The sequence below is a fragment of the Mustela nivalis genome, assembly GCF_964662115.1.
Source record: "Mustela nivalis genome assembly, chromosome: 2".
NCBI classification, from domain to species: domain Eukaryota; kingdom Metazoa; phylum Chordata; class Mammalia; order Carnivora; family Mustelidae; genus Mustela; species Mustela nivalis.
The window spans coordinates 160,893,639-160,916,418 of record NC_139021.1 but is presented as its reverse complement, the minus strand read 5'-3'; the positions used below and the strand labels follow the sequence as shown (position 1 = coordinate 160,916,418).

General features: G+C 52.5%; 1 protein-coding gene across 4 annotated transcripts; it reads left to right on the top strand.

Annotated features, from left to right (window-relative positions):
* Positions 1-8,906: 8,906 nt before the first annotated feature.
* LDB1 (LIM domain binding 1) lies at positions 8,907-22,506 on the top strand. 4 transcript variants are annotated; one of them, XM_082714211.1, is made up of 11 exons: positions 8,907-9,334; positions 17,432-17,534; positions 17,658-17,702; positions 17,818-17,893; positions 18,011-18,113; positions 18,286-18,458; positions 18,936-19,058; positions 19,296-19,379; positions 19,474-19,597; positions 19,799-19,941; positions 20,640-22,506. In XM_082714211.1, exons 1-11 carry the CDS (start codon positions 9,310-9,312, stop codon positions 20,868-20,870), a joined length of 1,230 nt encoding a protein of 409 aa, XP_082570337.1. In that variant the 5' UTR covers positions 8,907-9,309; the 3' UTR covers positions 20,871-22,506. The 4 variants fall into 4 exon arrangements, with proteins under 4 accessions (XP_082570337.1, XP_082570336.1, XP_082570339.1 ...); XM_082714210.1 differs by having other exon boundaries at positions 19,799-19,947; XM_082714213.1 differs by lacking the exon at positions 8,907-9,334 and adding an exon at positions 13,886-14,841.
* Positions 22,507-22,780: the final 274 nt, after the last annotated feature.

Below are 22,780 nucleotides of genomic sequence, written 5' to 3'. Positions count from 1 at the left end.
GCACAAGGCTCATTGCTCAGCAGGGAAGTGCTTCTTCCTCTCCCTCTGCCTCCTGCTCTCCCTGCTTGTGCTCTCTCTCTTTCTCTCTCTGCCAAATAAATAAATAAAATCTTTTTTTAAAAAGGGGGGTGGTTCCTGGGTGGCTCAGTCATTAAGCATCTGTCTTCAGCTCAGGTCATGATCCCAGGGTCTAGGATTAAGCTTCATGTCGGGTTCCCTGCTCGGCAGGAAGCCTGCTTCTCCCGCTCCCACTGTGCTCCCCTGCTTGTGCTCTCTCTCACTCTCTCTCTCTCTCTGTCAAATAAGTAAATAAAATATTAAAAAAAAAAAGGTAAGAATATATCTTTGGATCTCCAGTGCCGCCCAGACAGGTGTGTCATGGTTTCTTGTCTCCTTGGCAGGTATATTTCTTCCTTTCTTATTTTTTTTTTTTAAGATTTTATTTTTCAGCAATCTCTACACACAACATGGGTCTTGAAATCACAATCTTGAGATCAAGAGTCACATGGTCCACCGAGCCAGTCAGGTGCCTGGTAAGTGCATTTCTTTTCTTTCCTCCCCTTTCTCCCTCTTTCTTTCTTTCTTTCTTTCTTTCTTTCTCTCTTTCTTTCTTTCTTTCTGATTTTATTTGAGAGAGAGGGATAGCCAGAGGGAGAGCTAGCACAAGCAGGGGGAGCCAGAGAGGGAGAAGCAGGCTTCTAGATGAGCAGGGAGCCCAATGCAGGACTTGATCCCAGACCTGACCTGAGCTGAAGGCAGATGCTTAACCGACTGAGTCACCCAGGCACCCCTGGCAGGTGCATTTCCAAGAGCCATAAAGGAAAACCTCAGAGGTACCTGCCTACCTGGCTCAGCTGGTAAAAGATGCAACTCCTGGTCTCAGCATTGTGCATTCGTTGGACATAGACATTAATTTAAAAAAAATTTTTTTTAGAGGCACTTTGGGTGGCTCAGTGGGTTAAGCTTCTGCCTTCGGCTTAGGTCATAATTTCAGGGTACTAGAATCGAGCCCTGCATCGGGCTCCCTGCTCGGCGGGGAGCCTGCTCCCCCACCATCTCTGTCTGCCTACTTGTGATCTCACTCTCTCTCTCTGTCAAATAAATAAATAAAATCTTTTAACAAATTAAAAATTTTTAAGAATTAAGAAAAAAATTTTAATTAAAAAAATAAAAGGAAAGGGGCACCTGGGTGGCTCAGTCAGTTGAGTGTCCAACTCTTGATTTCAGCTCAGGTCATGATCTCAAGGTCCTGAGATGAAGCCTTGGCCTCTGTCTTCGGCTCAGGTCATGATCCCAGGGTCCTAGGATCAAGCCCCACATCTGGCTGTCTGCTCCGCAGGGAGCCTGCTTCCTCTTCTTTCTCTCTCTGCCTGCCTCTCTGCCTACTTGTGATCTCTGTCTGTCAAATAAATAAGTAAAATCTTTTAAAAAAAGAAAAAAAAGATTCTCTCTCTCTTTCCTCCTCTCTCCTGCTCTCTCTCTAAAATAAATAAATAAATCTTTAAAAAAAAAATAAATAAAACCTCATAGACCATCAAACTTTGGGAAACTCCCATTATGTGTCCTTGCTTGACTCCATGCTCACCATAGACTTAGGGGATATAGTAACTGACTTCCCATACCATTTTTTTTTCTTTTTTTTTTCTTTTTTAAGATTTATTTATTTAACAGAGAGAGACATAGCGAGCAAGGGAACACAAGCAGGGAGCGTAGGAGAGAGAGAAGCAGGCTCCCCTCTGAGCAAGGAGCCTGACTCAGGCTTGATTCCAGGACCCTGGGATCATGATCTGAGTTGAAGGCAGAGGCTTAACCCACTGAGTCACCCAGGCACCCCTTCCCATATCATTTTCTATGTTGAGAATGTGTGTTGATCAAATGAGACAAAATGCCCAGTTCACACAACATATTTTCCAGTGTGAATTAGCACACTGGTTTATTTATTGAGTACCTACTATATACCAGGCACTGTTCTAGCCACTGGAGATACAGCAATCACAAAACAGAAAACAAAAACAAAAACAAAAACCCTCCCTAGTGGAGCTCAAATTCTACTGGGGAGACAATCTGCAATGTATATAGAGTCAAAATAATATCAGAGAGCCATTAAGTGCTATCAGAAAATATTTGGGGGGCGCCTGGGTGGCTCAGTGGGTTAAAGCCTCTGCCTTCACCTCGGGTCATGATCCCAGGGTCCTGGGATCGAGCCATGTGTCGGGCTCTCTGCTCACCCAAAAGCCTGCTTCCCCATCTCTCTCTCTGTCTGCCCCTCTGCCCACTTGTGATCTCTGTCTGCCAAATAAATAAATAAAAATATTTAAAAAATATATTTGGGATGGAGAGTGAAAAAGATTAAGTGGTAACAATTTTATATGGTGTGAACAGGTAAAGCCTTTGAGGAGAAATGTGAAGTTAAGACCAGAAGCACATGGAGGACTTAGCCATTCGAAGAGCATTCTGATGTCAGAACAGTCAGCACATAGGCTGTGAAGTGGGAACCCATAACCTATGTGTTGTGTTTCAAAGGAAGACAAGTTTAACTAAAATATTCCAGAGAAGAGGGAGAGTCTACCAAGATAATGTTTCACGTGTATTTAATCTGTGTGAGTCAGTCTCCTGAATCTGATATGTTCTGATTCACTACTTAAATTGAATCTCTAGGCCTGTAACCAATGCTAAAGACCACACATGGTGTATTTGGAAACCTTCAGATGGCCCCCCATAATCTCTGCTTCTTCTTATTCACACTCTTCTTAGACCCCTCTGACACCCCTATATTGTAGCAGGATTGATCTGTATGACCAATACCATAAAGTGGAAATGATGATCTATCACTTCTGAGATGATGTTACCAAGAGACTAAGGCTTTCAGCCTAGGTGCTCTTGTTTCTCTCTCTCTGAAAGTAATGTGCCTTGTTGTGAGAGCAGCCTTATGGACAGTCCACGAAGCAAAAAACTGAAGCTTCTGTCCAACAGCCACTGAAGAATGGAGGCCTACCAACAACCATGAGAGGGAACTTGAAGCAGATTCTCTAGCCCCAGTCAAACCTTGTGGACCCTGACAACAGCTTGACTATAATGTTGTGAGAGCCCCTGAGCTAAAACACCAGCTAAGCCACTTCTGGATTCCTGACTGGAAAAAAAATTGAGTGAAATAACAGAAGTTTATTGTCTTAAAATGCTAAGTTTGAGGCTAACTTATTCCACTGCATTAGATAATTAATATACCTGGACTGTAGTTACTCTGCCAGGGACCTGCAGACCTTCAGGCACTTTCTCTTTTGGCGCTTAATTTTTAGTTCCCAAAACCCAGTTTTGTTTTGTTTTGTTTTTTTAAGATTTTATTTATTTATTTATTTGACAGACAGAGATCAAAAGTAGGCAGAGAGAGAGGAGGAAGCAGGGTCCCTGCGGAGCAGAGAGCCCAATGCAGGACTCGATCCCAGCACCCTGGGACCCTGACCTGAGCTGAAGGCAGAGGCTTTAACCCACTGAGCCACCCAGATGCCCCCCAAAATCCAGTTTTAAGGAATAGTTTAGTCTTCCACTTGCTGCCATATGTCGTTGGATTCTTCCAATATCCCCGGAATAAGTAGAAAAGCAAAGATTACTATCCCCCTTCTACTGAGGGAAAAACTGAGGCTAAGGAAGGGTTGGTTGATCCATTGGGGCAGAGGCACTCAGTGAGGCTCCTTAGTTCCATGACTGTACTAAGCAGGTGCTTATTGAAGGAGAAATAAATGAATAGGTTTCATCCACTTGGTGGGAATGCTGTGAAGGGCAGGGACCCTTTTAGGGAAAAAAAAGGAACTGTTCCCAAATATAGGCATGCATAAGAATCATTAGAGAAATTTCTTTAAAATGCAGACTACTAAAAATAAATAAATAAAATAAAATGCAGACTACTCAGATCCTCTTCCTTCTCGGGGAAAGAGATCTTCTATCCGAAGGTGGGGACTTCTTTATATTTAACAGGTTTCCTGGGAGATTATGAGTGTTTTTTTTTTCTTATGATTTTTTTTCTTATGATATTTCTTTTTTCTTTTTTTGTTTTTAAAGATTTTATTTATTTATTTGACAGAGAGAGATCACAAGTAGGCAGAGAGGCAGGCAGAGAGAGAGAGAGAGAGGAGGAAGCAGGCTCCCTGCTGAGCAGAGAGCCGGATGTGGGACTCTATCCCAGGACCCTGAGATCATGACCTGAGTTGAAGGCAGCGGCTTAACCCACTGAGCCACCCAGGCACCCCTCTTATGATTTTTCTTATGGTTTTATTTCTCTACACCCAATGTGGGGCTCAACCTTACAACCCCAAGATCAAAAGTTGCATGGTCTACAGACTGAGCCAGTCAGGCGCCCCTTCCTGGGAGTTTCTTACACACTTTAGAAAACTGCTTTGGCAGACAAAGAAGTGGTGGTTGTATATGGTGATGGTGATAATGATGGTAAATGGACAAGAGGGAAAGGCCTCATGTGCTCGGGCAGAGGAGGATAAATCCTGTCCAAATTCTTATATCACTCACCAAAGTTGTAGGATATATACCAGGTTCTAGGCGTTCTGTTAGGTGCTAGGGATAGAGCCCTTAAGACATATGTCATCTACATCCTCAGGGCGCCTGGGTGGCTCAATGGGTTAAGCCTCTGCCTTTGCCCCAGGTCATGATGCCAGGGTCCTGGGATGGAGCCCTGGCATCAGCATCGGGCTCCCTGCTCAGCGGGGAGCCTGCTTCCCTTCCTCTCTCTCTCCCTCCCTCTCTGCCTACTTGTGATCCCTGTCTGGCGAATAAATAAAATCTTTTTTTTTTTAAGATTTTATTTATTTTATTTGACAGACAGAGATCACAAGTAGGCAGAGAGGCAGGCAGAGAGAGAGAGAGAGGAGGAAGCAGGCTCCCCGCCAAGCAGAGAGCCCGACGCGGGACTCGATCCCAGGACCCTGAGATCATGACCTGAGCTGAAGGCAGCGGCTCAACCCACTGAGCCACCCAGGCGCCCCGAATAAATAAAATCTTAAAAAAAAAAAAAGAAGGGCTTCCTCCTCTCTCTGCCTGCCTCTCTGCCTACTTGTGATCTCTGTCTGTCAAATAAATAAATAAAATCTTTAAAAAAAAAAAAAAAAAGACATATGTCATTTACATCCTCAGTAGAAAAAGAAAATTCGTCCTTGAAAGAGAGTGATGCCAATATTTGTGGGCGTTTCAGGGGTAAAGAAATGTGGGAGAGCAGGACAAAGTCAAGGTCAAGAGAGGGAAAAGCAGGAGCCCACCTCTTTTTGGGAACAAGCTGAACTAGTTGCTTCTGCTGCCTGCCTCTCTGTAGGACTCCCCTCCCTCTCTCCTTTCCTTACCTCACCTCTTCTCCTCAGTACCTCCTACTTTACTTCATCCCATGTCTACAGTCCATCTTGCGCTAATGACTGGTATTAAAAAATACTGGAATGTATTATGAATTATTCACTTTAAAATGATTAATATATGGCATGTAATTTCACCTCAAAAAGAAAAAAAAAATACTAGGTTCTCATATCCATCCATCCCTATCAGCTAAGCTTGTCATCCTCTTGGACACGTCATTATATTAAAGTCCTTCTACATAGGCTCCTTGCCTTCCTACCACACCCCAGGTTCATCTGCCAGGCAGCTCTTAATTTCCCATTTTTGCCAGTACCACAATTCTGAAAATTGCTCCAAAGGTGTTCTCTCCTTCCCCAGGTCTGGTCCATAACTAAAAGTAAACCAAGGAGAAGAGCACTAGGTTGAGTACTTGTTAACTGTGTGACCTTGGGGAAGATATTTAACCTCTTTAAGTCTGCTTCCTCAAGGACTTAAACCATTTACCTTAATCATTCATTCAACCGAACTGAGATGGTATTTCCTTACAGAAAATGGGGATACTAGATCACCTGGAGTAGGGGGGGTTCCTTCCCAGAGGGAGATGAAGCTGGAAACTGAGGTTTAAAGGAGGGATTAACTAATTAGTAGGCAAGAAGAAGGAGAAGAATGTTTTACAGACAAGTTCAAATTTATTAATATCTCTGAATCTCAGTTTTTTGCTTGTTCAGTGGAGGTAATAACATCTTCCTCCTAAGGTCTTAATGAAAAGTAAGTGGAATCACAGGTATGAAACACCTAGCACAGTGCCTGGTACAAACTGTATGCTCCAACACAGTTTTGCTTGACTTCCAACTTCCATATGTGTAATCTAGAATGGAACTTCAGATTCATTCACAGAAGGCAAAGTCTCCATCCAGTGGGTTGCAAGCTCCTTTGTCTACCCAGGTGATTGGTGATCACCATGGAATCTGGCCAAGCTAGTTGTTTGGAATGAGTGGCCTCAGGGGTAAGTGGTCACAAGATTGGGGGAAGGCAATCTCATGGACAGTAAAGAAAAGGTTCAAAGCAAGCAGTCCCCCTCCTCCACACTATTTCTTTCTTTCTTCTTCTTTTTTTTTTTAATATTTTATTTATTTATTTGACAGACAGAGATCACAAGTAGGCAGAGAGGCAGTCAGAGAGAGAGAGGGGAAAGCAGGCTCCCTGCTGCGCAGAGAGCCCGAAGGGGGGCTTGATCCCAGGACCCTGGGATCATGAACCAAGCTGAAGGCAGAGACTTTAACCCACTGAGCCACCCAGGTGCCCCTCCTCCACTATTTCTAATCCTCCGGTCCAATCCAGCCCATTCCTGACACTCTAGAAATAAGAGATAACCTCACTGAAAGCAGAAAAGAGCTAAAGTATACTGAGAACTGACTACATGGTTGGCATCAGGCTAGGTGACTGGACATACCTTGTCTATTGATTCTCACCAAGCTGCAGGTACCAATTACAGAAGGTAAGGCCAGAGCTCAGAGTAGGGAAGTCAGTTGTTCTGTCACTTGCTCTAAAGAGGGGCAAAGCTGGAATTCAAAACTCGGTATCCCAAATTCCAGGTGTGGGTTCTGTTGTTCTAGATTCCCCTTACTCCCTCTAGTGCTGACCTCTGCCTGGGGGAATGTGAGGAGATAGACACAGGCAGGGGATGCTGCCTAGAAACACCTGGCTTCAGTCAGGTCTCTACAGCTCCCGCCTCCCCTCCCACTCCTGGAGTGGGGGAATCCACAACGTGGTTGGGAATGCAGGCCTTAAGAGTGTGGCTATGATCACAGCTCCCCTCCTCCACCCTCTCCTAAGCATATGGAAGGGGTCTGCCTCTCTAAGCAGGCCCTCTTTTTTTTTTTTTTTTTTCTGTTTAGATTTTATTTATTTATTTGAGAGAGAGAGAGAGATACACAAGTAGGCAGAGAGGCAGGCAGGCAGAGAGAGAGGGGGAAGCAGGCTCCCCACTGACCAGAGAGCCCTACTTGGGGCTTGATCCCAGGATCCCCGAGATTCACGACCTGAGCCAAAGGGAGAGAGGCTCAACCTACTGAGCCACCCAGGCGCCCCCAGGCCCTCTTTTCAATCCGCAGACTATGCATCTCCCCATCATTTCATGCTCCCTCAGCAAAAACAAAGGTGGAGAGAAGGGGGTCTCATAAACACTTGAACCTCCACATCTGCAACCCTCCCCCACCTGGTCAAGCCAGCTTTGCAAACTCTGGGCAGGAGTGAGGGCAATCAGGCACACACACCGCACATTACAAAGGGGAGGAGGATCCCCTACCCAGTCTGGGCCAGATGCTCTAGAGAGGGGACACCAGCCCAGGTCCCCAGTGTCTACTTCCAGAGCCCACCTTAAAGGTTAAGCTGGCAGCCGGGGACCCCCCAGAAGGAAAAGGGCCAGCTCTCCCAAACAGCTCCCTTCCCCTCCCTCTTCCCTGCTAATAGGTATTTCCTGTTTATGAGGCTGCTAAGGCTGGGCTTTTGGGAAGGGATGGAGATGGAGGCCCCCCCCTTCCTAGGGCTGGGCTGGGGAGTCCTTGAGGAGTGCCTGAAGGTTGGGAGGCTCCTCCTTGGGGAAGAAGTGTTCGTTACACTGAACAGGCTGACTTTCATCCTTCCCACACCCCCACCAACGCCTCAGCCCCTACGGGTAGGGGTCATTGGAGGGGTCTCCTTCCTGTTCTCCCCAGTCACCAGGCCCCCAAAGGAGAGCAGCCCGTAGGCGAGAGGGGAGTGGGGGGGGGCCCCGGACTGGATGGAGAAAGGGGGAAGGGAGGAGAGTGTCTTCACTGATGAGTCAGAGCCCGCAATGGGGAAGGCAGGCCTGCGGATTACCCCCTCCCCAGCCCAACCTGGCGGTCATTCCACTGCCCCCCTCCCCCCAGCAAAATGCAGATCCCAGCCTTAGGCGGGGGAGGGGGGACCCCCACTTAATTAACCCTTTTGGCTCTAGTCCTAACTGGTTTAGCAGGCACGGGAGGGGTGGTTAATTTAGGGAGGAGGTGAGCTGGGTTGCTACAGGAATTAGGAGAGTGCTTTCCCCGCCCAGGTTGGGGGGGGAGGAGGGGATGGGATTTAAAGGCTTTCCAGAATAAGACTGGGGTCTCAGAGAGCGTGAGCGAGGGGGAGGAAGGGGGTGTCGGCAGTCCCTTTTCCTTCCCCGAGCGCGCCCGAGGTGGAGGGGAGAGCTACACCTCACGGCCCACCCTGGCTCCGCCTCCTCCAGTCCCGGCTCCCGCTCCAGCTCCAGCTCAGCTACGCTCCCAACTCGGCGGCAACCGGAGGACGGACACCAAACGCTAGGCTTCGCCTCTTCTTCCCCACCCCCCCCCGCCCTTCCCCTCTAGGGTCTCAGCCTCCGTCTCCTTTTTTAAGAGCTGCGTCACATGCATGCCGTTCCCTCAACGCTCCCGACCCCTCTCCGCCCGCCCGCCCGCCGCGCAGCGCACGCACGTCGCCGCTCGCTGCGCGCTCGCCCGGGTCACTTTGACACGGCTCTCTCCCCTCCCACTAGCAGGCAATTAGCATATTAATAAAGCCCGGCCCAGCCCGCCTGGGGCTGGAGAGCGAGCGCGGACGACAGCGAGAGTGCGAGCGAACGCGGGAGGGAGAGGGGGTGAGCGGCGGCGGCGGCGTTGGCGGCGGGGAGGGCGGCGGGAGCGCACAGACACGCACACGCACACGCGCACACACGGACACACACTCCGGAGACGCACACCCGCGCGCACACACGCAGAGGCAGCTCGCCTTCCTGCCTGGCTTCCTTCCTGTCTGCTCCGCGCCTGACAGGCCCCTCGCTGCAGCCAGGGGCCGCCAGCTCCGGGCCGAAGCCGGGCCGGGCCGGCGGCGAGGGCAGCGGAGCCGCGGGCGGCGGCGGCGGCTCATGCCCGGCCTGTCCCCGCGCGGGGCGGGCACCGTGACTCGGCTGGGCCCCCAGCGGCGGGCGATGTGAAGATGTCAGTGGGCTGTGCCTGTCCTGGTGAGTGGGGCGCGCGGCCGCCCGGCCCCTCCCTCCCAAGCCCTCCCGACAGATCCCTCACCCCTTGTTTGGCGAGAACTTGTGTGGGGAGCGTCGATGGCATGGCGGAGGTCGGGGGCTGTGAGGGGTATGCGGGGCCTTACTCCGGGGGAGGGCTCTCAAATGCAGATACGTAGAAACCCAGAGGCAGGGAAGGGGGTGCTAGGGGTAGTCAGTGTGTCCGTGGCGGCGGGGGGGGGGGGGGGGCTGTGTGTGTGTGTGTGTGTGTGTTTTGGTGGGGGACGCTAATTGAGGAGGGGCTTGGGGGGCTGAAATTCCCAGAATTCCAGGGTGTTAGCCAATCAGAAGTGAGTCTGGACTTTTGACCCCCCCCTCAGGTCATCATAGAGTTGTGATTGGCTGGTTTGGGTTGCCCCCCCTCCCTGCTGCCTATTCCCTCTTACTTTTCCAGTGATACCCCCCCTCCAGGCTGTTTTTGTGGACTGTGTTTGGGGGGGGAGGGATTGATTGGGGCCCATCTTGCCCCCTCCTTCCAAATTTTCCTGCCTGTTGCCAGGCGAGGTTAGCCCTCCTGAGGGACAAGAGGTACCCTGGGGAGGGGGGGTGCAGATAATTGGGCCCTCGGGGTCTGGCATCTCCACCCTAGTGGGAGGGGTAATATGGTGGCTACAAGCAAGTTAGGAAATAGAGTGATTTGTGGGAGTCAAGTTCAGGGGAGCAATACTTGACCCCAGAGTGAGAACTTGGAAGAGGACTCAGGCCCAGATCCCTGTCTCCCCAAAACACTTACCAACTCTTGCTAGTGACAGCCTGGGTCTGAGGTTTTTTCTGGGGAGGGGGAAGGCTCTGCCTCACTGCTAGAAGGAAAGAGAGAGGCTATGTCACTGGAGAGGTAGTCTTCAGAGGTCCTCAGAACATTGTTTATCCTCCTCCTCAGGACTCTGGGTTTTTGAATTATGTGCAGGACCTCCTCTTGTCCCAGGCTGGAGTTAGCTTTCTTCTGAAAGTCAGGTGTCCCAGCATCTAGCCTGGTTTGGATCCTTGGCTTCTCCACAAGCCCTGTTCTCTGGGGAGCCCCATACTCCACAACTGAATCCCCACTACACACCACACACACACATACACACTCACAAACAAACATATACACACAGTCCCCAAGGGGAGCTGCCAGTGCTGAAGCTTCCTTGAAAATCATGTGACACAGGCCAAGCTGGGCTGGGCACACATTGAAAGTGCCTGCTGAAGCTGACGTTTAAGGGCCATGGGGGAGTCCTTAAGGAAGGGAGGACTAGTAGAGAGAGCCTGAGGATCCTGGAATATCTGGGTGTGGGAACCCCTGGCTCCTGCTGCAGAGGGTGGGGGAGAGGAGAAAAGGGAAGAGCTCACCAAGCTGGAATCCTGCCTGGCCCTTCCTGCTCCTACCAGCTTGGTGTGCATGTTTATATATGTATTTTCTTTATAATTGCCCTATGCCGGGTATCCATTCAGATCCATCCACACTGTGAGTCCTCCCCATGGCCTTCATCCTCCATCACCACACAGGAACTTAGCAGAAACTAAGGCTCTGAACAAGCTAGAGGGCTGAGTCTTAAATTTCGATTCATAGTTCCTACAAATAGTGGGTAGGAGGTGTGTATGGAAGCATTGTCAGGCTAGAGGTAAATGAGAGGTTGGTCCTAAAGTTGAGGCAGGGTGCCTGGGTCCAGGAGGAGAAAGGATAAAGTTTCCCCCTCAGTTTCCCTGGGAGCAGCATGGGGATGGGAAGAGGACCCATGCACAGGGGTGTGTGTGTGTGGTGGGGGACAGCTTCAGTCAATGCCTCAAAAGACATGTTCCTTTTGTGTGTCTGGGTGACACTCCTGGCTGGAGGAAAGGGGGGAGTTTTTTTCCTGAATGTGAAGAAGTCTTTTGGATTGATAGCGCAGAGAGTGGATGGAGGTTAGACTTCAAGGAGGACCAAATAGAGAGGGGCCTTGGAGTGGCCTGGGGGTGGGGAATGTTGGGAGTTGGAGTAAGGGAGGGGACCAGGCTTGTTTGGATGGGTGGGAGCACATGGTTGAACACAAGGGCATCATGGCAGCATGTACAGTCCGGGCCCAGATACACCCCCCACACTTGAGCAGGCCTGGGGTGGGGGCCGAGGCGCCCTGGCAGGCCGCCTGCCTGCTGCCTGCCTGCCTGTCTGAGTCTCTCCTTTGTGCTCTGCTGTCTCCCGGCTCCTCCTCCTCCCCCAGCCCAGCAGAGACAGCACATGCCCCACACATGTGACTGAGGGAAGCCAGAGCACACGCAGACCCACACACATGCAAACGCGGAAGGAAACACCACAAGACACAGACATACACACCCCTACCCCCCCAGCTCCCATAATGCTTTTGGAGTAGGTAATAGCCTCTGAAGCTTTGGTCAGGAGCAGGGAGAACCTCTGCTAAGGGGCATCACCGGGGCAGGGCAGGTTGCTGAGAGAGCCTGGGCCTGTCTGGGGCAGCATGTGGCTCAGAAGGGTTAAGGCAGGGAGGAGTAGGGGGAGGGGAGGAGGCAGCAGTGGTGGCGGCTGGGAGCCAGGAGAGGAGGATGGCAGAGCGCCAGGCCAACGGGAGGCCGGGCACAGACAAAGGAAGGGGGGCAGGCACACTGGAGGCCTGGGTCAGGGAGCCCCAGGGGCCCGGGCAGGGGGCAGTGCTGGTACCTTATCCTGTGGGCTGGGACAGGCTGCTGCCCTTCAGAGTTCCACCTCCAAGACGGGTGCTCCTCTCTCCTTCATCACCTTTGTCATTCTTTGCTGCTCTGTGCTTTCTCCCCACTGCACCCTCCCCTTCCCTGCCCCACCAATTTTAGGGCCTTCTAACTTCGACTTGTTTCTTTAGCTGGACCTCTTTTGCTCCTGTATAAGTGGGGGAATTAAGTCAGAACTGAGAAAGGAGCAGACTTGCTAGAGAAGGGGAACCAGGAGCAGGGCCCCTTTTTGAGTGATGGGCCAGAGTCCTGATACTTCTTGGTATTTGGGGGCCTTTCTGAAATTTGAGGAGACAAACTGGGTGGGGGTTCTGAGCTCTAAACTGGGGGCAGAAGCCAGAGCACACACAGCCCCATCCCTCTTCCTCATGTAGACAAGTCATTTGGAACCTGGAGTGGCCATTCCTTGGAGGGGGAAGGGAATGGGAATGGCTGCCGTGCCCCAGGGCTGGGCTTATATGAGTGGGGCTAGAAGTCCAGGGTTCCAGTTCAGGCCCTCCTGTTTCACTATAATGCTCAAGTTAGCATCGTATTTGGCCCTGTATTCAGTAGGGATCTCTTGAGGTACTGCCTTATGAATGCACTCTGGGAAGTTTAAAGGCATGAAACAAATGATAGGAATTGTCCTGTCACTAGGGGAGAAGTGTGGTCATCTCAGAGTTGGGCTGTTTATTTGGGAGTCAGTGGAATATTTCAGTTCCTGGTGGTAGGCAGTATGTTTCAGGGTCTGGCTGAATGTCATAGATTTCAGTGTTTGTGAAAGCTGGAGCATATCCTTCGGTCAGAACAGGATGGAGAATGGTATGCAGGTTTCAGGGAGGGTGGTGTATGGGGTAAGTCCCTGGGTAATAGACGATCAGGTTGTGTATATAATAGTCCATCACAGGTTTGGGGGGTATAATGCAGCTTGGGGTGTGTATGTTGGGGGTCAAAGGGCATGTGTCGCAGGTCCCAGTGTGTACAGAAGTCAGGGCTGTCATAGACTATGTATGTGTGTGTGTGTCTTGGGTTTGGGTTTATTTGGTTTTTGAGGTATGTCGCAGGTTGAAATCTGTATCAGGTTCTGTTTTAGGTGAAAGGAAGAGGTGTTATTCATTGTGAAGGGTGTTCAGAGAGCCAGGTGCAGTAGGACTGCAAGTCAGCCAGGGTGACTGTCATGAGAAACCTTGCCGTGGGGCTGTGCGAGTGTGCTTGGGGGTGGGGCAGGGCAGAGAATAAGGAATAGAGACTCAAATTGCAAAGCGATAGGAGGTCTGTATGGCTTCACCCCCTCCTGTGTGTGTGTGTGTGTGTGTGTGTGTGTGTGTTTCCTTTTTCCTTTTTCCTATCTGTCCAGGTAGTAGGGCCTGGACCACTATCCAAGTTTTAGAAACACTTCCTGTCTTGGGATTTCTCCGTTGCATTAGAAAGCAGGCCCTACTTCAGTAACCACATACCATTTTTTTCCCCCTGGGATGAGGGTAGGACTCAGCAGCACACTAGGTCCTTTCTGGGGACTGCTAGATGGGCAAATTGGCCTTCCCTAGCTGTGACAGTGCCTCTTTCCCTTGCACCCATGAGACTCTGGTGGTGGGGGTTAGGGAAGGGGGTTAGGAACTTAGCTGGGTTGGGGAGAGGGAGCTTGGAATGTCCCCCTCCCTCCAGTCACTGTTTACCCACTGAAGCAGAGTGTGTCTCTGTCAAAAATAACCCCCTGGAGGCTCCCCCCAGCTGCTCTGGGATTTCACCAGGGGCGGAAGCCCAGGGTGGCAGCTCTGGCCAGCCTTCCAACCTGGAAGATCACAGGGGGAGAGGAAGAGAGATTTGGGGGATGTTGGGGAGGCAGTTTGAAGATAATGGGATTCTTCAGAGAGGAGAGCACCCTTTTCCATCCCTACCAGTGGCTCTAGCTAGCCTGCGCACCCCGGAGCACCAGGCTTGGGGCTGGGGGTTGGAGGCATTTCAGTTCCTGGCCTCACACACCTCCCCTCCATCCAGATCTCTCCAGGCCCAATCTGTTCTGTCTCCATCTCTCCCTCTGTCTCTCTCGGTCTCTGTCTCTCTTTTGTTTTTCTCAGCAGTCCTCCCTGCCTGCCTCCATCTCTCCCTCCCTCCCTCCCTCTCTCCCTCTTCCTCTTTCCTCGCAGGGAGGGGGCGGGGCCGGTGGGGGCAGCTCCACCCTCCGCCCGCCCTGGGGCCTCATTCTGAGAGAGGCTCGGAGATCCGAGAGCGAGCGGGGAGGGAGGGATAGAAAGGGAGAAAAGGAAGGGAGCCGGCGGGCGCTGCGTGTGTCTGTGCGTGTGCAAGTGTGAGTGAGTGTGAGTTCTGGGCCCTGCCTCTCCTGGTGCCCCGGTGGAGGGGCCTGCTGGCCTGGGGAGGGCGGGCGGGCTGCTTGGAGGCAGAGGCAGCGAGAGGCGGCGGCGGGGAGAGCCGAGGAGGAGGAGGAGGAGAGAGGAAAGAGCGGAGCAGCCATTGTTGAGGGAAACCTTGCAAACAAAGAAGGCTCCGGACTCCCCGCGGCCCCCCGCCCCCCAGGCCGGCCCCCTGGCCCCCAGCCCCCGGCCCAGTGGCCATTGTAACTTTCCCCCGGGGCTGTGGCCGCCGCGGGGCGGGCCAAGGCTGTGCGTGCGAGTCTTTGTGCGGCCGGCAGAGTGGAGCTCCCAGCCAGGCCTGCCTGTCCCACTCGGGACATGAGCGGCTGAAGTTGGCCTCCTCAGTCCTCACCCCTGCCAAGGCCCCTCTGGGCTTCCAGCTGCTCCCTGCACCTCTCCTGGCCCCCTCAGTTCTCCCAGGTAAGTCTGGGCACCCTGCAAGCCTGTTGGGAGTGGGTGGAAGATCCTGGGTCTGGCCCCGGCCTGGTATGCTTAGCTGGGGGAGAGGTGCCCCAGCTCATAGAGGCCAGGGCTCTCAGGCCTGCTGACCTGTGGTCAGCCCCCAAAGGGAGGGGGCCCGCCCTTAGGTCAGGCTGGTTACCATGGAAATGCCCAGCTGGAGGTGCCCCCCTCAGCCCCAGGATGCAGCTTCCATCCTGAGAAAACTTTACTAGTTCTGGGCTCTACCTCTCTTCTTCCTCCTCCTAAGGGCTCCCAGACTGCTAGGGGTTGTGCGTGTGCGGGGTTGGGGGGGGGGGGCTATGTATGACTCCAAGGCTGATGACACATCCCCTTCACCCCCACCCCCTCTTTGCTCCCTCTACCCCTGCTGCTGGGGACAGGCAGCAACAGGGACAGATGGTCTGGGTGATGTTCCCTCCCCTTCTCTTCTCACTCCCAAGCCCTTGTGCTGGGGCTACTGGGAGTTGCTATGGCTCTGAAGAGATGCTGAGTTTGTTTGTGTCCATTCACTGGAGGTATAAACAGAGGCCTCAGAGCTTTGGGCTTTAGCTCTTCAGAACTGTTACCCAGCCCCAGGCAATGTCTGCCTGGTCTCTGGTGAGAGAAACTGAAGCTCTGAAACTTTTTTCAGAATTAGAGAGGAACCCAGGTGTCCTATCTTCTGAGGGTCTTGAGCTGACACAATCAAGTAATCCTGAAACTGTGGGGCAGAGGCGGTGATGTTTTTGGGGAACGGATGGCCTAGGAAGGGGGCAAGGACCAGGTCTTATAATCTAGACTCTTGGGTCATTGGCCAGACCTGGCCTTTGGTAATCTCTGGGAGCTGGGGGTTCTTACATGGCCTTAGTCTACCCATCTACGGAGTGGGGAGACTTGGGACTGGTGAGGGGGGCGGCGGGGAGGACTGTCTCTTTCCTAAGGTTATAGGCTCCTCATTCAGTCTAGACGGGCATGTGAAGGCTGTGTGCTGTGCTGGGAGCATGTGGATATGGCCTGTGAGAGATCATGCACTGGGCAAGGGCCTGTTGCAGGAGCCCTGGTCCTGCCTGGGGCTGCTGGGTTCCAGCTCTTGGTAGGCATGTCAGGGCGAGCTGAGGGTGGAAGCCTGCTAGGCAGGATGAGGCACACGCGTGTACAGGCACACACAGGCTCTGAGTCTTGGCACCTTCAGGAACTGTGTAGTGTAGGCCCCTTTGGGACCCTCCTTTTGCCCATATTGTGAGGAGGGGGCCCTGGAGAGATAATTAAATGATGCATGTTGGCACAGGGTCTTCTTTTGTCTGTTTCCCTAAGGAACAAAATAGATTTTGCATCTAATTTGGGGAGGGGGGGTTAGATACAGCCAATATGGTCACCTTTCCAAACGTAATCAAGTTCTGGGGATGCCAGGAAGCACCTAGGTGCTAGGACCTTCCTTCCTGTGCCTCAGTTTCCCCTCCTCTCTGGTAGAAAGGGGGAAGATAGGATTGTAGGGGTGCCTGGTTCATATCTAACTATGAATGTAAGATTTCCAGGAAATAGTACACCAGGAGTAGTGTGCTGCTCATTGAGGTGGATAGGGGACACGTGTGCCCATGCATAGAGAACATAAGCAGAGACCTCTGTCTAGTTAACCTTATAGATGGAGCCCCCGGGAGCCTAGGTTCCTTCCCAGGCCTAGATTTGTAAGTAGAGTGGAATCCATTGGAGGCCTGTCTGTCTCTTTTCTCTACTGCAAGTCTCAGACATGAAAGGAGGTTGAGGCTTTGGGTTTCTGGTTTGGAGACAATGCTAGACCCACGGTGGGTGTGGGGGAGGGGGCTGGGCTGATAAGGGAGTGGCCGTTGGTGGAGGAGGCAGAAGGCCCAACTGGTTATCTGGTGGGAGGCACCCAGCAGGCACCCACTCCCCTTTATCTTTCTATCCCCTGCCCTCCTGAGACCCTGGGGTGGGGAGGAGGGGCAGGGAGTTGGCAAATTTCACACACACACACACACATACACACCAGTATCCCCTCCCCCCAGCTTGGTCTCTAGAGGGCAATAGAGGGGTGGAAATACTACAGGATATGGGAATCAGATCTAGGCCCAAGTCCTAGCTCTGCCACAGTTACTAGCTCTGTGATTTTGGCAAGACCCCTTGAGCTTCCTGTTGCCTCATCTGTAAAATGGGGATTTTTATAGTTGACCCTGCTGCCTCACAAGGTCGTTGTGATGATTGAACAATATAATATAGCTGAAAAGGGGATTTATCAAAATTAGAGTCTAATGTTTGGATATTCATTTATTTTATGGTATTGACATTTCTTCCCAGTTTCAATTCTATTATCCAGGGCTCAGCCACATGAAGAAATATGGTCTTGGTTAATAGGGCTGAGTACTTCTAGTTTCATGATAAAACAAAATTGAAGCTAGATTTAGAAGCAGAGGTACGTGTTCCTTTGGGTCATCCCTATCCCCAGTCCACCCACTCTGGGGGCTCTGGAAGACTAGTCCCTGTCCGCACAGTCTAGGAGACTTCCAGGAAGGATCCTGGGACTCAGAGGACCCTTTCTTCCTTTGCCTTCTAGGTTGTTCCTCAAAGTCGTTCAAGCTGTACTCACCGAAGGAGCCCCCGAACGGCAACGCCTTCCCCCCCTTCCATCCCGGCACCATGCTAGATCGGGATGTGGGGTGAGTCTTAACCCACTTCCCATCTCTTCTTCTGATGGGATCCTGCCTGAAAGGGGGAGGGAGTGGCACTCCCCAATAATTCCTGTCTTCCACCCCATTCTCATAGCCTCTTCCCTTATACAGCCCAACTCCCATGTACCCGCCTACATACCTGGAGCCTGGGATTGGGTAAGTGGAGTCCAGTAAGGAGGGAGGTGCTTTCTATTATATGGCTGAAGGCAGAAGTGGGGGGTGGGGTGGGAATACTCTTTTCCTACTGACCTCCCTTCTTCACTTCCCCCAGGAGGCACACACCATATGGCAACCAAACTGACTACAGAATATTTGAGCTTAACAAACGGCTTCAAAACTGGACAGAGGTATGACCAGGGGAAGAGGGCTGGGAGGGGGAGGACCATCTGGGAGCCCCTGTGGGTTGTCTTCTAACACACACACACACATACAAACATACAAATATCCTGCCCTGTGCTCCTTAGGAGTGTGACAATCTCTGGTGGGATGCTTTCACAACTGAGTTCTTTGAGGATGATGCCATGTTAACCATCACTTTCTGCCTGGAGGATGGACCAAAGAGATATAGTGAGTGGCCTCTGGGGGTCCTGCTGGTTCTACTGTGAGAGTAATACCTCCTGTGTCCATCTAAGGACTGGGAGTAGGTATTTGTCTCCGGGGGTCTGTTTTGGCAATGATGGCATCTGCCTGACCCCTTTGGAAGTCCTTCTGTTCTATTGAGTTTGTCCCATCTCTACAGCCATTGGCCGGACCTTGATCCCACGCTACTTCCGCAGCATCTTTGAAGGGGGTGCTACGGAGCTGTACTATGTGCTTAAGCATCCCAAGGAGGCATTCCACAGCAACTTTGTGTCCCTCGACTGTGACCAAGGCAGCATGGTGACCCAGCACGGCAAACCCATGTTCACCCAGGTCAGCAGCCCAGCTGGATGTGGAACACTGAAGCACTTGGTTTTGATTCCCCTCCTTTCTCCCAAAATATGCTCAGCTGTTCCCCAGGGAGGCAGAACGGGAAGTGCCAAGACAGGAAGGGAGGGGTAGGCATGCACAGCCTCCATCAGGCCTTTACTGAGTTCGCACGTGACAGTTTTCTGGGCCGCAGGGGTGCACCAGTGAAAGAGAACCTGCTCTCATTGAGCTTATAGCAGATGAGTGTATCACTAGCTACTTGGGAAGAGGACAAGGGTCTATTTAGCATTACTGCTGTGCGTGTGTATGTGGAGGGGTGGCTGACAGATGTGTGAACATGTGATCTTGGTCAGTTATGCGCCCAAATTCATGGGCAGGTGGCAGAAGTGTATTCAGTGGGAGGGTTGTGAGCAAACGCGAGAACAGGTGCACTTTCAGGTACGTGGGGAGGGGGCAGGGATGTGACAAGCTTGTCTCCAGGTGTGTGTGGAGGGCCGGTTGTACCTAGAGTTCATGTTTGACGACATGATGCGGATAAAGACGTGGCACTTCAGCATCCGGCAGCACCGAGAGCTCATCCCCCGCAGCATCCTTGCCATGCATGTGAGTCGTAGGCAGCACCCAGGCTGCCAGGGTTGAGGGCAGGAACTGGGGAGGGTGGCTGGAACAGGGTCTGGCGTTTTGTGACCGTGACCTCAGACAGAGGGTTAGAGTATCTCCGTCTGAAGAATGGGTTTCATAGCAGCTCCTCTTCTCCCTCAGGAGCGTCACAAGGCTCAGGTGATAGGTCAGATGAGCAGGTGCAGCCCAGGTGCTAGTGTTCTCTTCCTCCTCACCTAGGCCCAGGACCCCCAGATGCTGGATCAGCTCTCCAAAAATATCACCCGGTGTGGGCTGTCCAATTCCACTCTCAACTACCTCCGAGTGAGTCCTTCATTGCGTAGTTTCTGCCCATCCCACTGGGTGTCCACTCCACGTCAGCTCTCCCCTGACAAGCCACCTCGTGGTCTCCCCTTAGCTCTGTGTGATACTCGAGCCCATGCAGGAGCTCATGTCCCGCCACAAGACCTACAGCCTCAGCCCCCGTGATTGCCTCAAGACCTGCCTTTTCCAGAAGTGGCAGCGCATGGTAGCACCCCCCGGTAAGTGCCTTCCCCCTGCCCCTGCTCTTACCGGGACCCAGTGGCACTCCCCGCCCCTGGTTCCATCCCCTCGAAAAGCCCCTTCCTCACTCCTAGCTCTGCGAGATTGGGATCAGGGTAGGCTCAAGCTCTTTAGGGACCAGAATGGGGAGCAAGGGACTGGAGGCCTTTCCCCTCCTAAATCTCCTTTTCTTGGCACAGCGGAGCCCGCACGGCAGCAGCCCAGCAAGCGGCGGAAACGAAAGATGTCAGGGGGCAGCACCATGAGCTCGGGGGGCGGCAACACCAACAACAGCAACAGCAAGAAGAAAAGCCCAGCCAGCACCTTCGCCCTCTCCAGCCAGGTACCTGTAAGCATCTCGGCTTTCTTCTCTCTTCTGGGCTGCCCTACTGCTGACCCCTAACCCTTGACCCTGCCCCAGCCTGAGCTCACTAGCAGGCATAGAAGCAAAGACAGTTTTTCTGGTGTACTCTGCCAGCATGGGCTGGCTCCTGTCACTGATGAGAGTCCTTGTCAGTCCCATGGCATGGTTGTGATCACAGACTCAGAACGTAGGACACGAAGGGACAGAGACAGCCATGAGAACGTGGATGTTCAGGAGAGACAGCTTGGAGGCACACATACCTTTAGACGCACACTGACAGAGGGACACACGAATTTGAACGTGTGCAATTCTAGAACATGCACATATGCACATGCACACACTTTCCCCATTGGTGTTTTGCTATCTGCTTCCTCTGTCTTACATGTGGACGAGGTTTAGGAGCCCTCTGAAGTTTGGGGGAGATGAACTAGGGAGCAAGGGGAGTAGATTGACTTCTCCTAGAACCTAGTGTTTGTGGGTTAAAGGCTGTGATGCTCTGCAGTCCTTCATTGGGAAGGATTCCAGGGACTGAGGGTGTCAGAGGAGTTGGGGTTTTAAATTGGGGTGAGAAGGGCTTGGGGGTATTGAGTTTCCTGGGTGGGTATTGGGGCTCTCTGCTGCCCTGGGCCGGGCGAGCCCCTGCCCCGATTATGTTTGGGGACCTCCGCCACTCTCAGGATGTGATGGTGGTGGGGGAGCCCACCCTGATGGGCGGGGAGTTCGGGGACGAGGACGAGAGGCTCATCACCCGGCTGGAGAACACCCAGTTTGACGCGGCCAACGGCATTGACGACGAGGACAGCTTTAACAACTCCCCCGCCCTGGGCGCCAACAGCCCCTGGAACAGCAAGCCTCCATCCAGCCAAGAAAGCAAATCGGAGAACCCCACGTCACAGGCCTCCCAGTAAAGGCCGTGCCATGGCCACCCAGTGCTCTGCCTGCCTGCCCCACCCCTCGCAGCCCCAGGGAGCAGAAGACAGAATGAAGAGACTGAGCATCTAAAATGGGCAGCCTCCATCCACCCACTTCAGGGAGGAACTGGACTCGCTGGGGGCAGGTGCCAAGATTTGCCCCCCAGTGGCCCTGGGCTGGGCCTGGCCTCTGCAGAGCCTTTTGGGGGAAGGGGTTACTCATGTGGATGCCTGCGTGGACCCTGGGCCTCTCAGAAATGTCCTGACCATCCCCCAGGGCATTTGCCTCCATCTTCACCCCAGGTTCTGGGTTCCCCATCCTCCTGATCCCACCCCCTTCAAGCCTGGGGTTGTTTATCCCACAACCCTTAGGGACTTAAAGTTATGGGGCTTGGTTGAGTGCCCCTTTCCTAAGCCTTCCCCTAGGTGGCTGGTAGTAGAGGGCTGAAGCTCTGGCTCCTCCCTGCAGCCACCTATCCCAGCTCCCAAGTTTTTTAAAAAATAATATTATTAAAAATGTAAGTTTAAAAAAAAATCACTCATGTACCCCCTTTTTCCCTTATTAAAAAGTCCAGCTACCTCCCTACTCCTGGCAGATGTGGGGCTTGGGGCCCAGGCGGAGGTGAGTGTGGGGGTGGAGGTGTGCATTGCCATTTTTTACAGTTGGAGAGCTTCAGACCAAGGACATACTTTGCCATCTCTCTTCCCTTTTCTCTGGGGTGACTGGAGTTGGGGAAGGCATGCCTTGGGGTAGGAGGCCATTGATGGCCTCATCTTTGTGACAACCCCCTGCTGTTGTCTCCGTCTCCCCATCCTCCAGGACTCTGGCCTGCTGTCCTAGTGCTTGTGACTCCCAGTGTTCCATGCCCAACCCCCTCCCCATGGTGTGTATGTTCTTACAAGTCCTCCACTAGAGCAGCCAACTTGGATGAGGGGAAGGGAGGCACCCTCCCTTAGGAAGCGTGGAGGGAAGGGAGCACCGTGTTTGTTGATGTTTTTTGTTTTGTCTCAGTTGGGCAGGCATGGGATGGAGGGGGTGGGGCTCATCCACTCTCTCCAGTACTCTCTTCCCCCCAGCTCCTCAGACTGTGTATCTAGTCCTCCCCTGTCCTCCACCGAGGGGAAGGAGCCACGGAGGGTGTCCTAGCCCTAAGCCCACCTGGGAGCAATAGACCTCTAGTCCCCAGCCGAAGTGAAGGGTCTTCATCTCCAATATCGCTTCCATCCCCTTCCTCATAGAAGGGAGGGGGGAAGCAGCCAGGATCCTCAGCTCTGTTTCACAGTTGGACACTCGGAGGCTCTGGGCCCAGGGTGAGGCCAGGAGTAGGGTCCGATGGGTCTGGGCCCAGCTCTGTGGCTTCGCTGCCTTTTCCTGTGGCCAGTTCCAGAAGTGTTAGCACCACCTCTCTCCCCTACTCTTCCTTCTGGATTCTGGGGTCCCCTGCACCCAGTTTCCTTCACTCCAGCTGCCACTGTTGAGAGGATATTGTGTCAGGAGCTGAGGGAAGGGGTGGGGAAGATGGATGTCCCACCCCAAATGTAATGCCTTTTTTTTTTTCTTTTTTTTTTTTTTTTTTTTTGGGCCATTTGAGTCATGTATGGTACCGATCAATAAAGAGACTTTTTGGTTTGAGAGTGTTATCTTGATCATTGATGCCTAAAATTCAGTCCCAAGCAGTCTTTTCCCGTACCCCCGCTCCTCCTATGGTCCCTAAAATCAGTTATTAGGAAGAAAGTAGGAATTGCTTATGGATCCCCCTTCAGTCTCATCTCACATTTCCCCTCACTCTTCTGCCCTTGCTCCTCCTGTCCCAGACTGGCCCTTGTCTCCCTCAAAAGCTGACTTCCTTGTCCCCTGGGACAATTGTTCCTCACCCCCAACTGCCATGGGCCTGCCGGACCAGTGG

Excerpts from the sequence above, each read along its gene's own strand:
- LDB1 (XM_082714210.1), top strand. The coding sequence starts at position 9,310 with ATGTCAGTGGGCTGTGCCTGTCCTG. Across the intron at positions 17,535-17,657 it reads ATGCTAGATCGGGATGTGGG|CCCAACTCCCATGTACCCGC; the intron begins GTGAGTCTTAAC and ends TCCCTTATACAG. Across the intron at positions 17,703-17,817 it reads TACCTGGAGCCTGGGATTGG|GAGGCACACACCATATGGCA; the intron begins GTAAGTGGAGTC and ends CACTTCCCCCAG.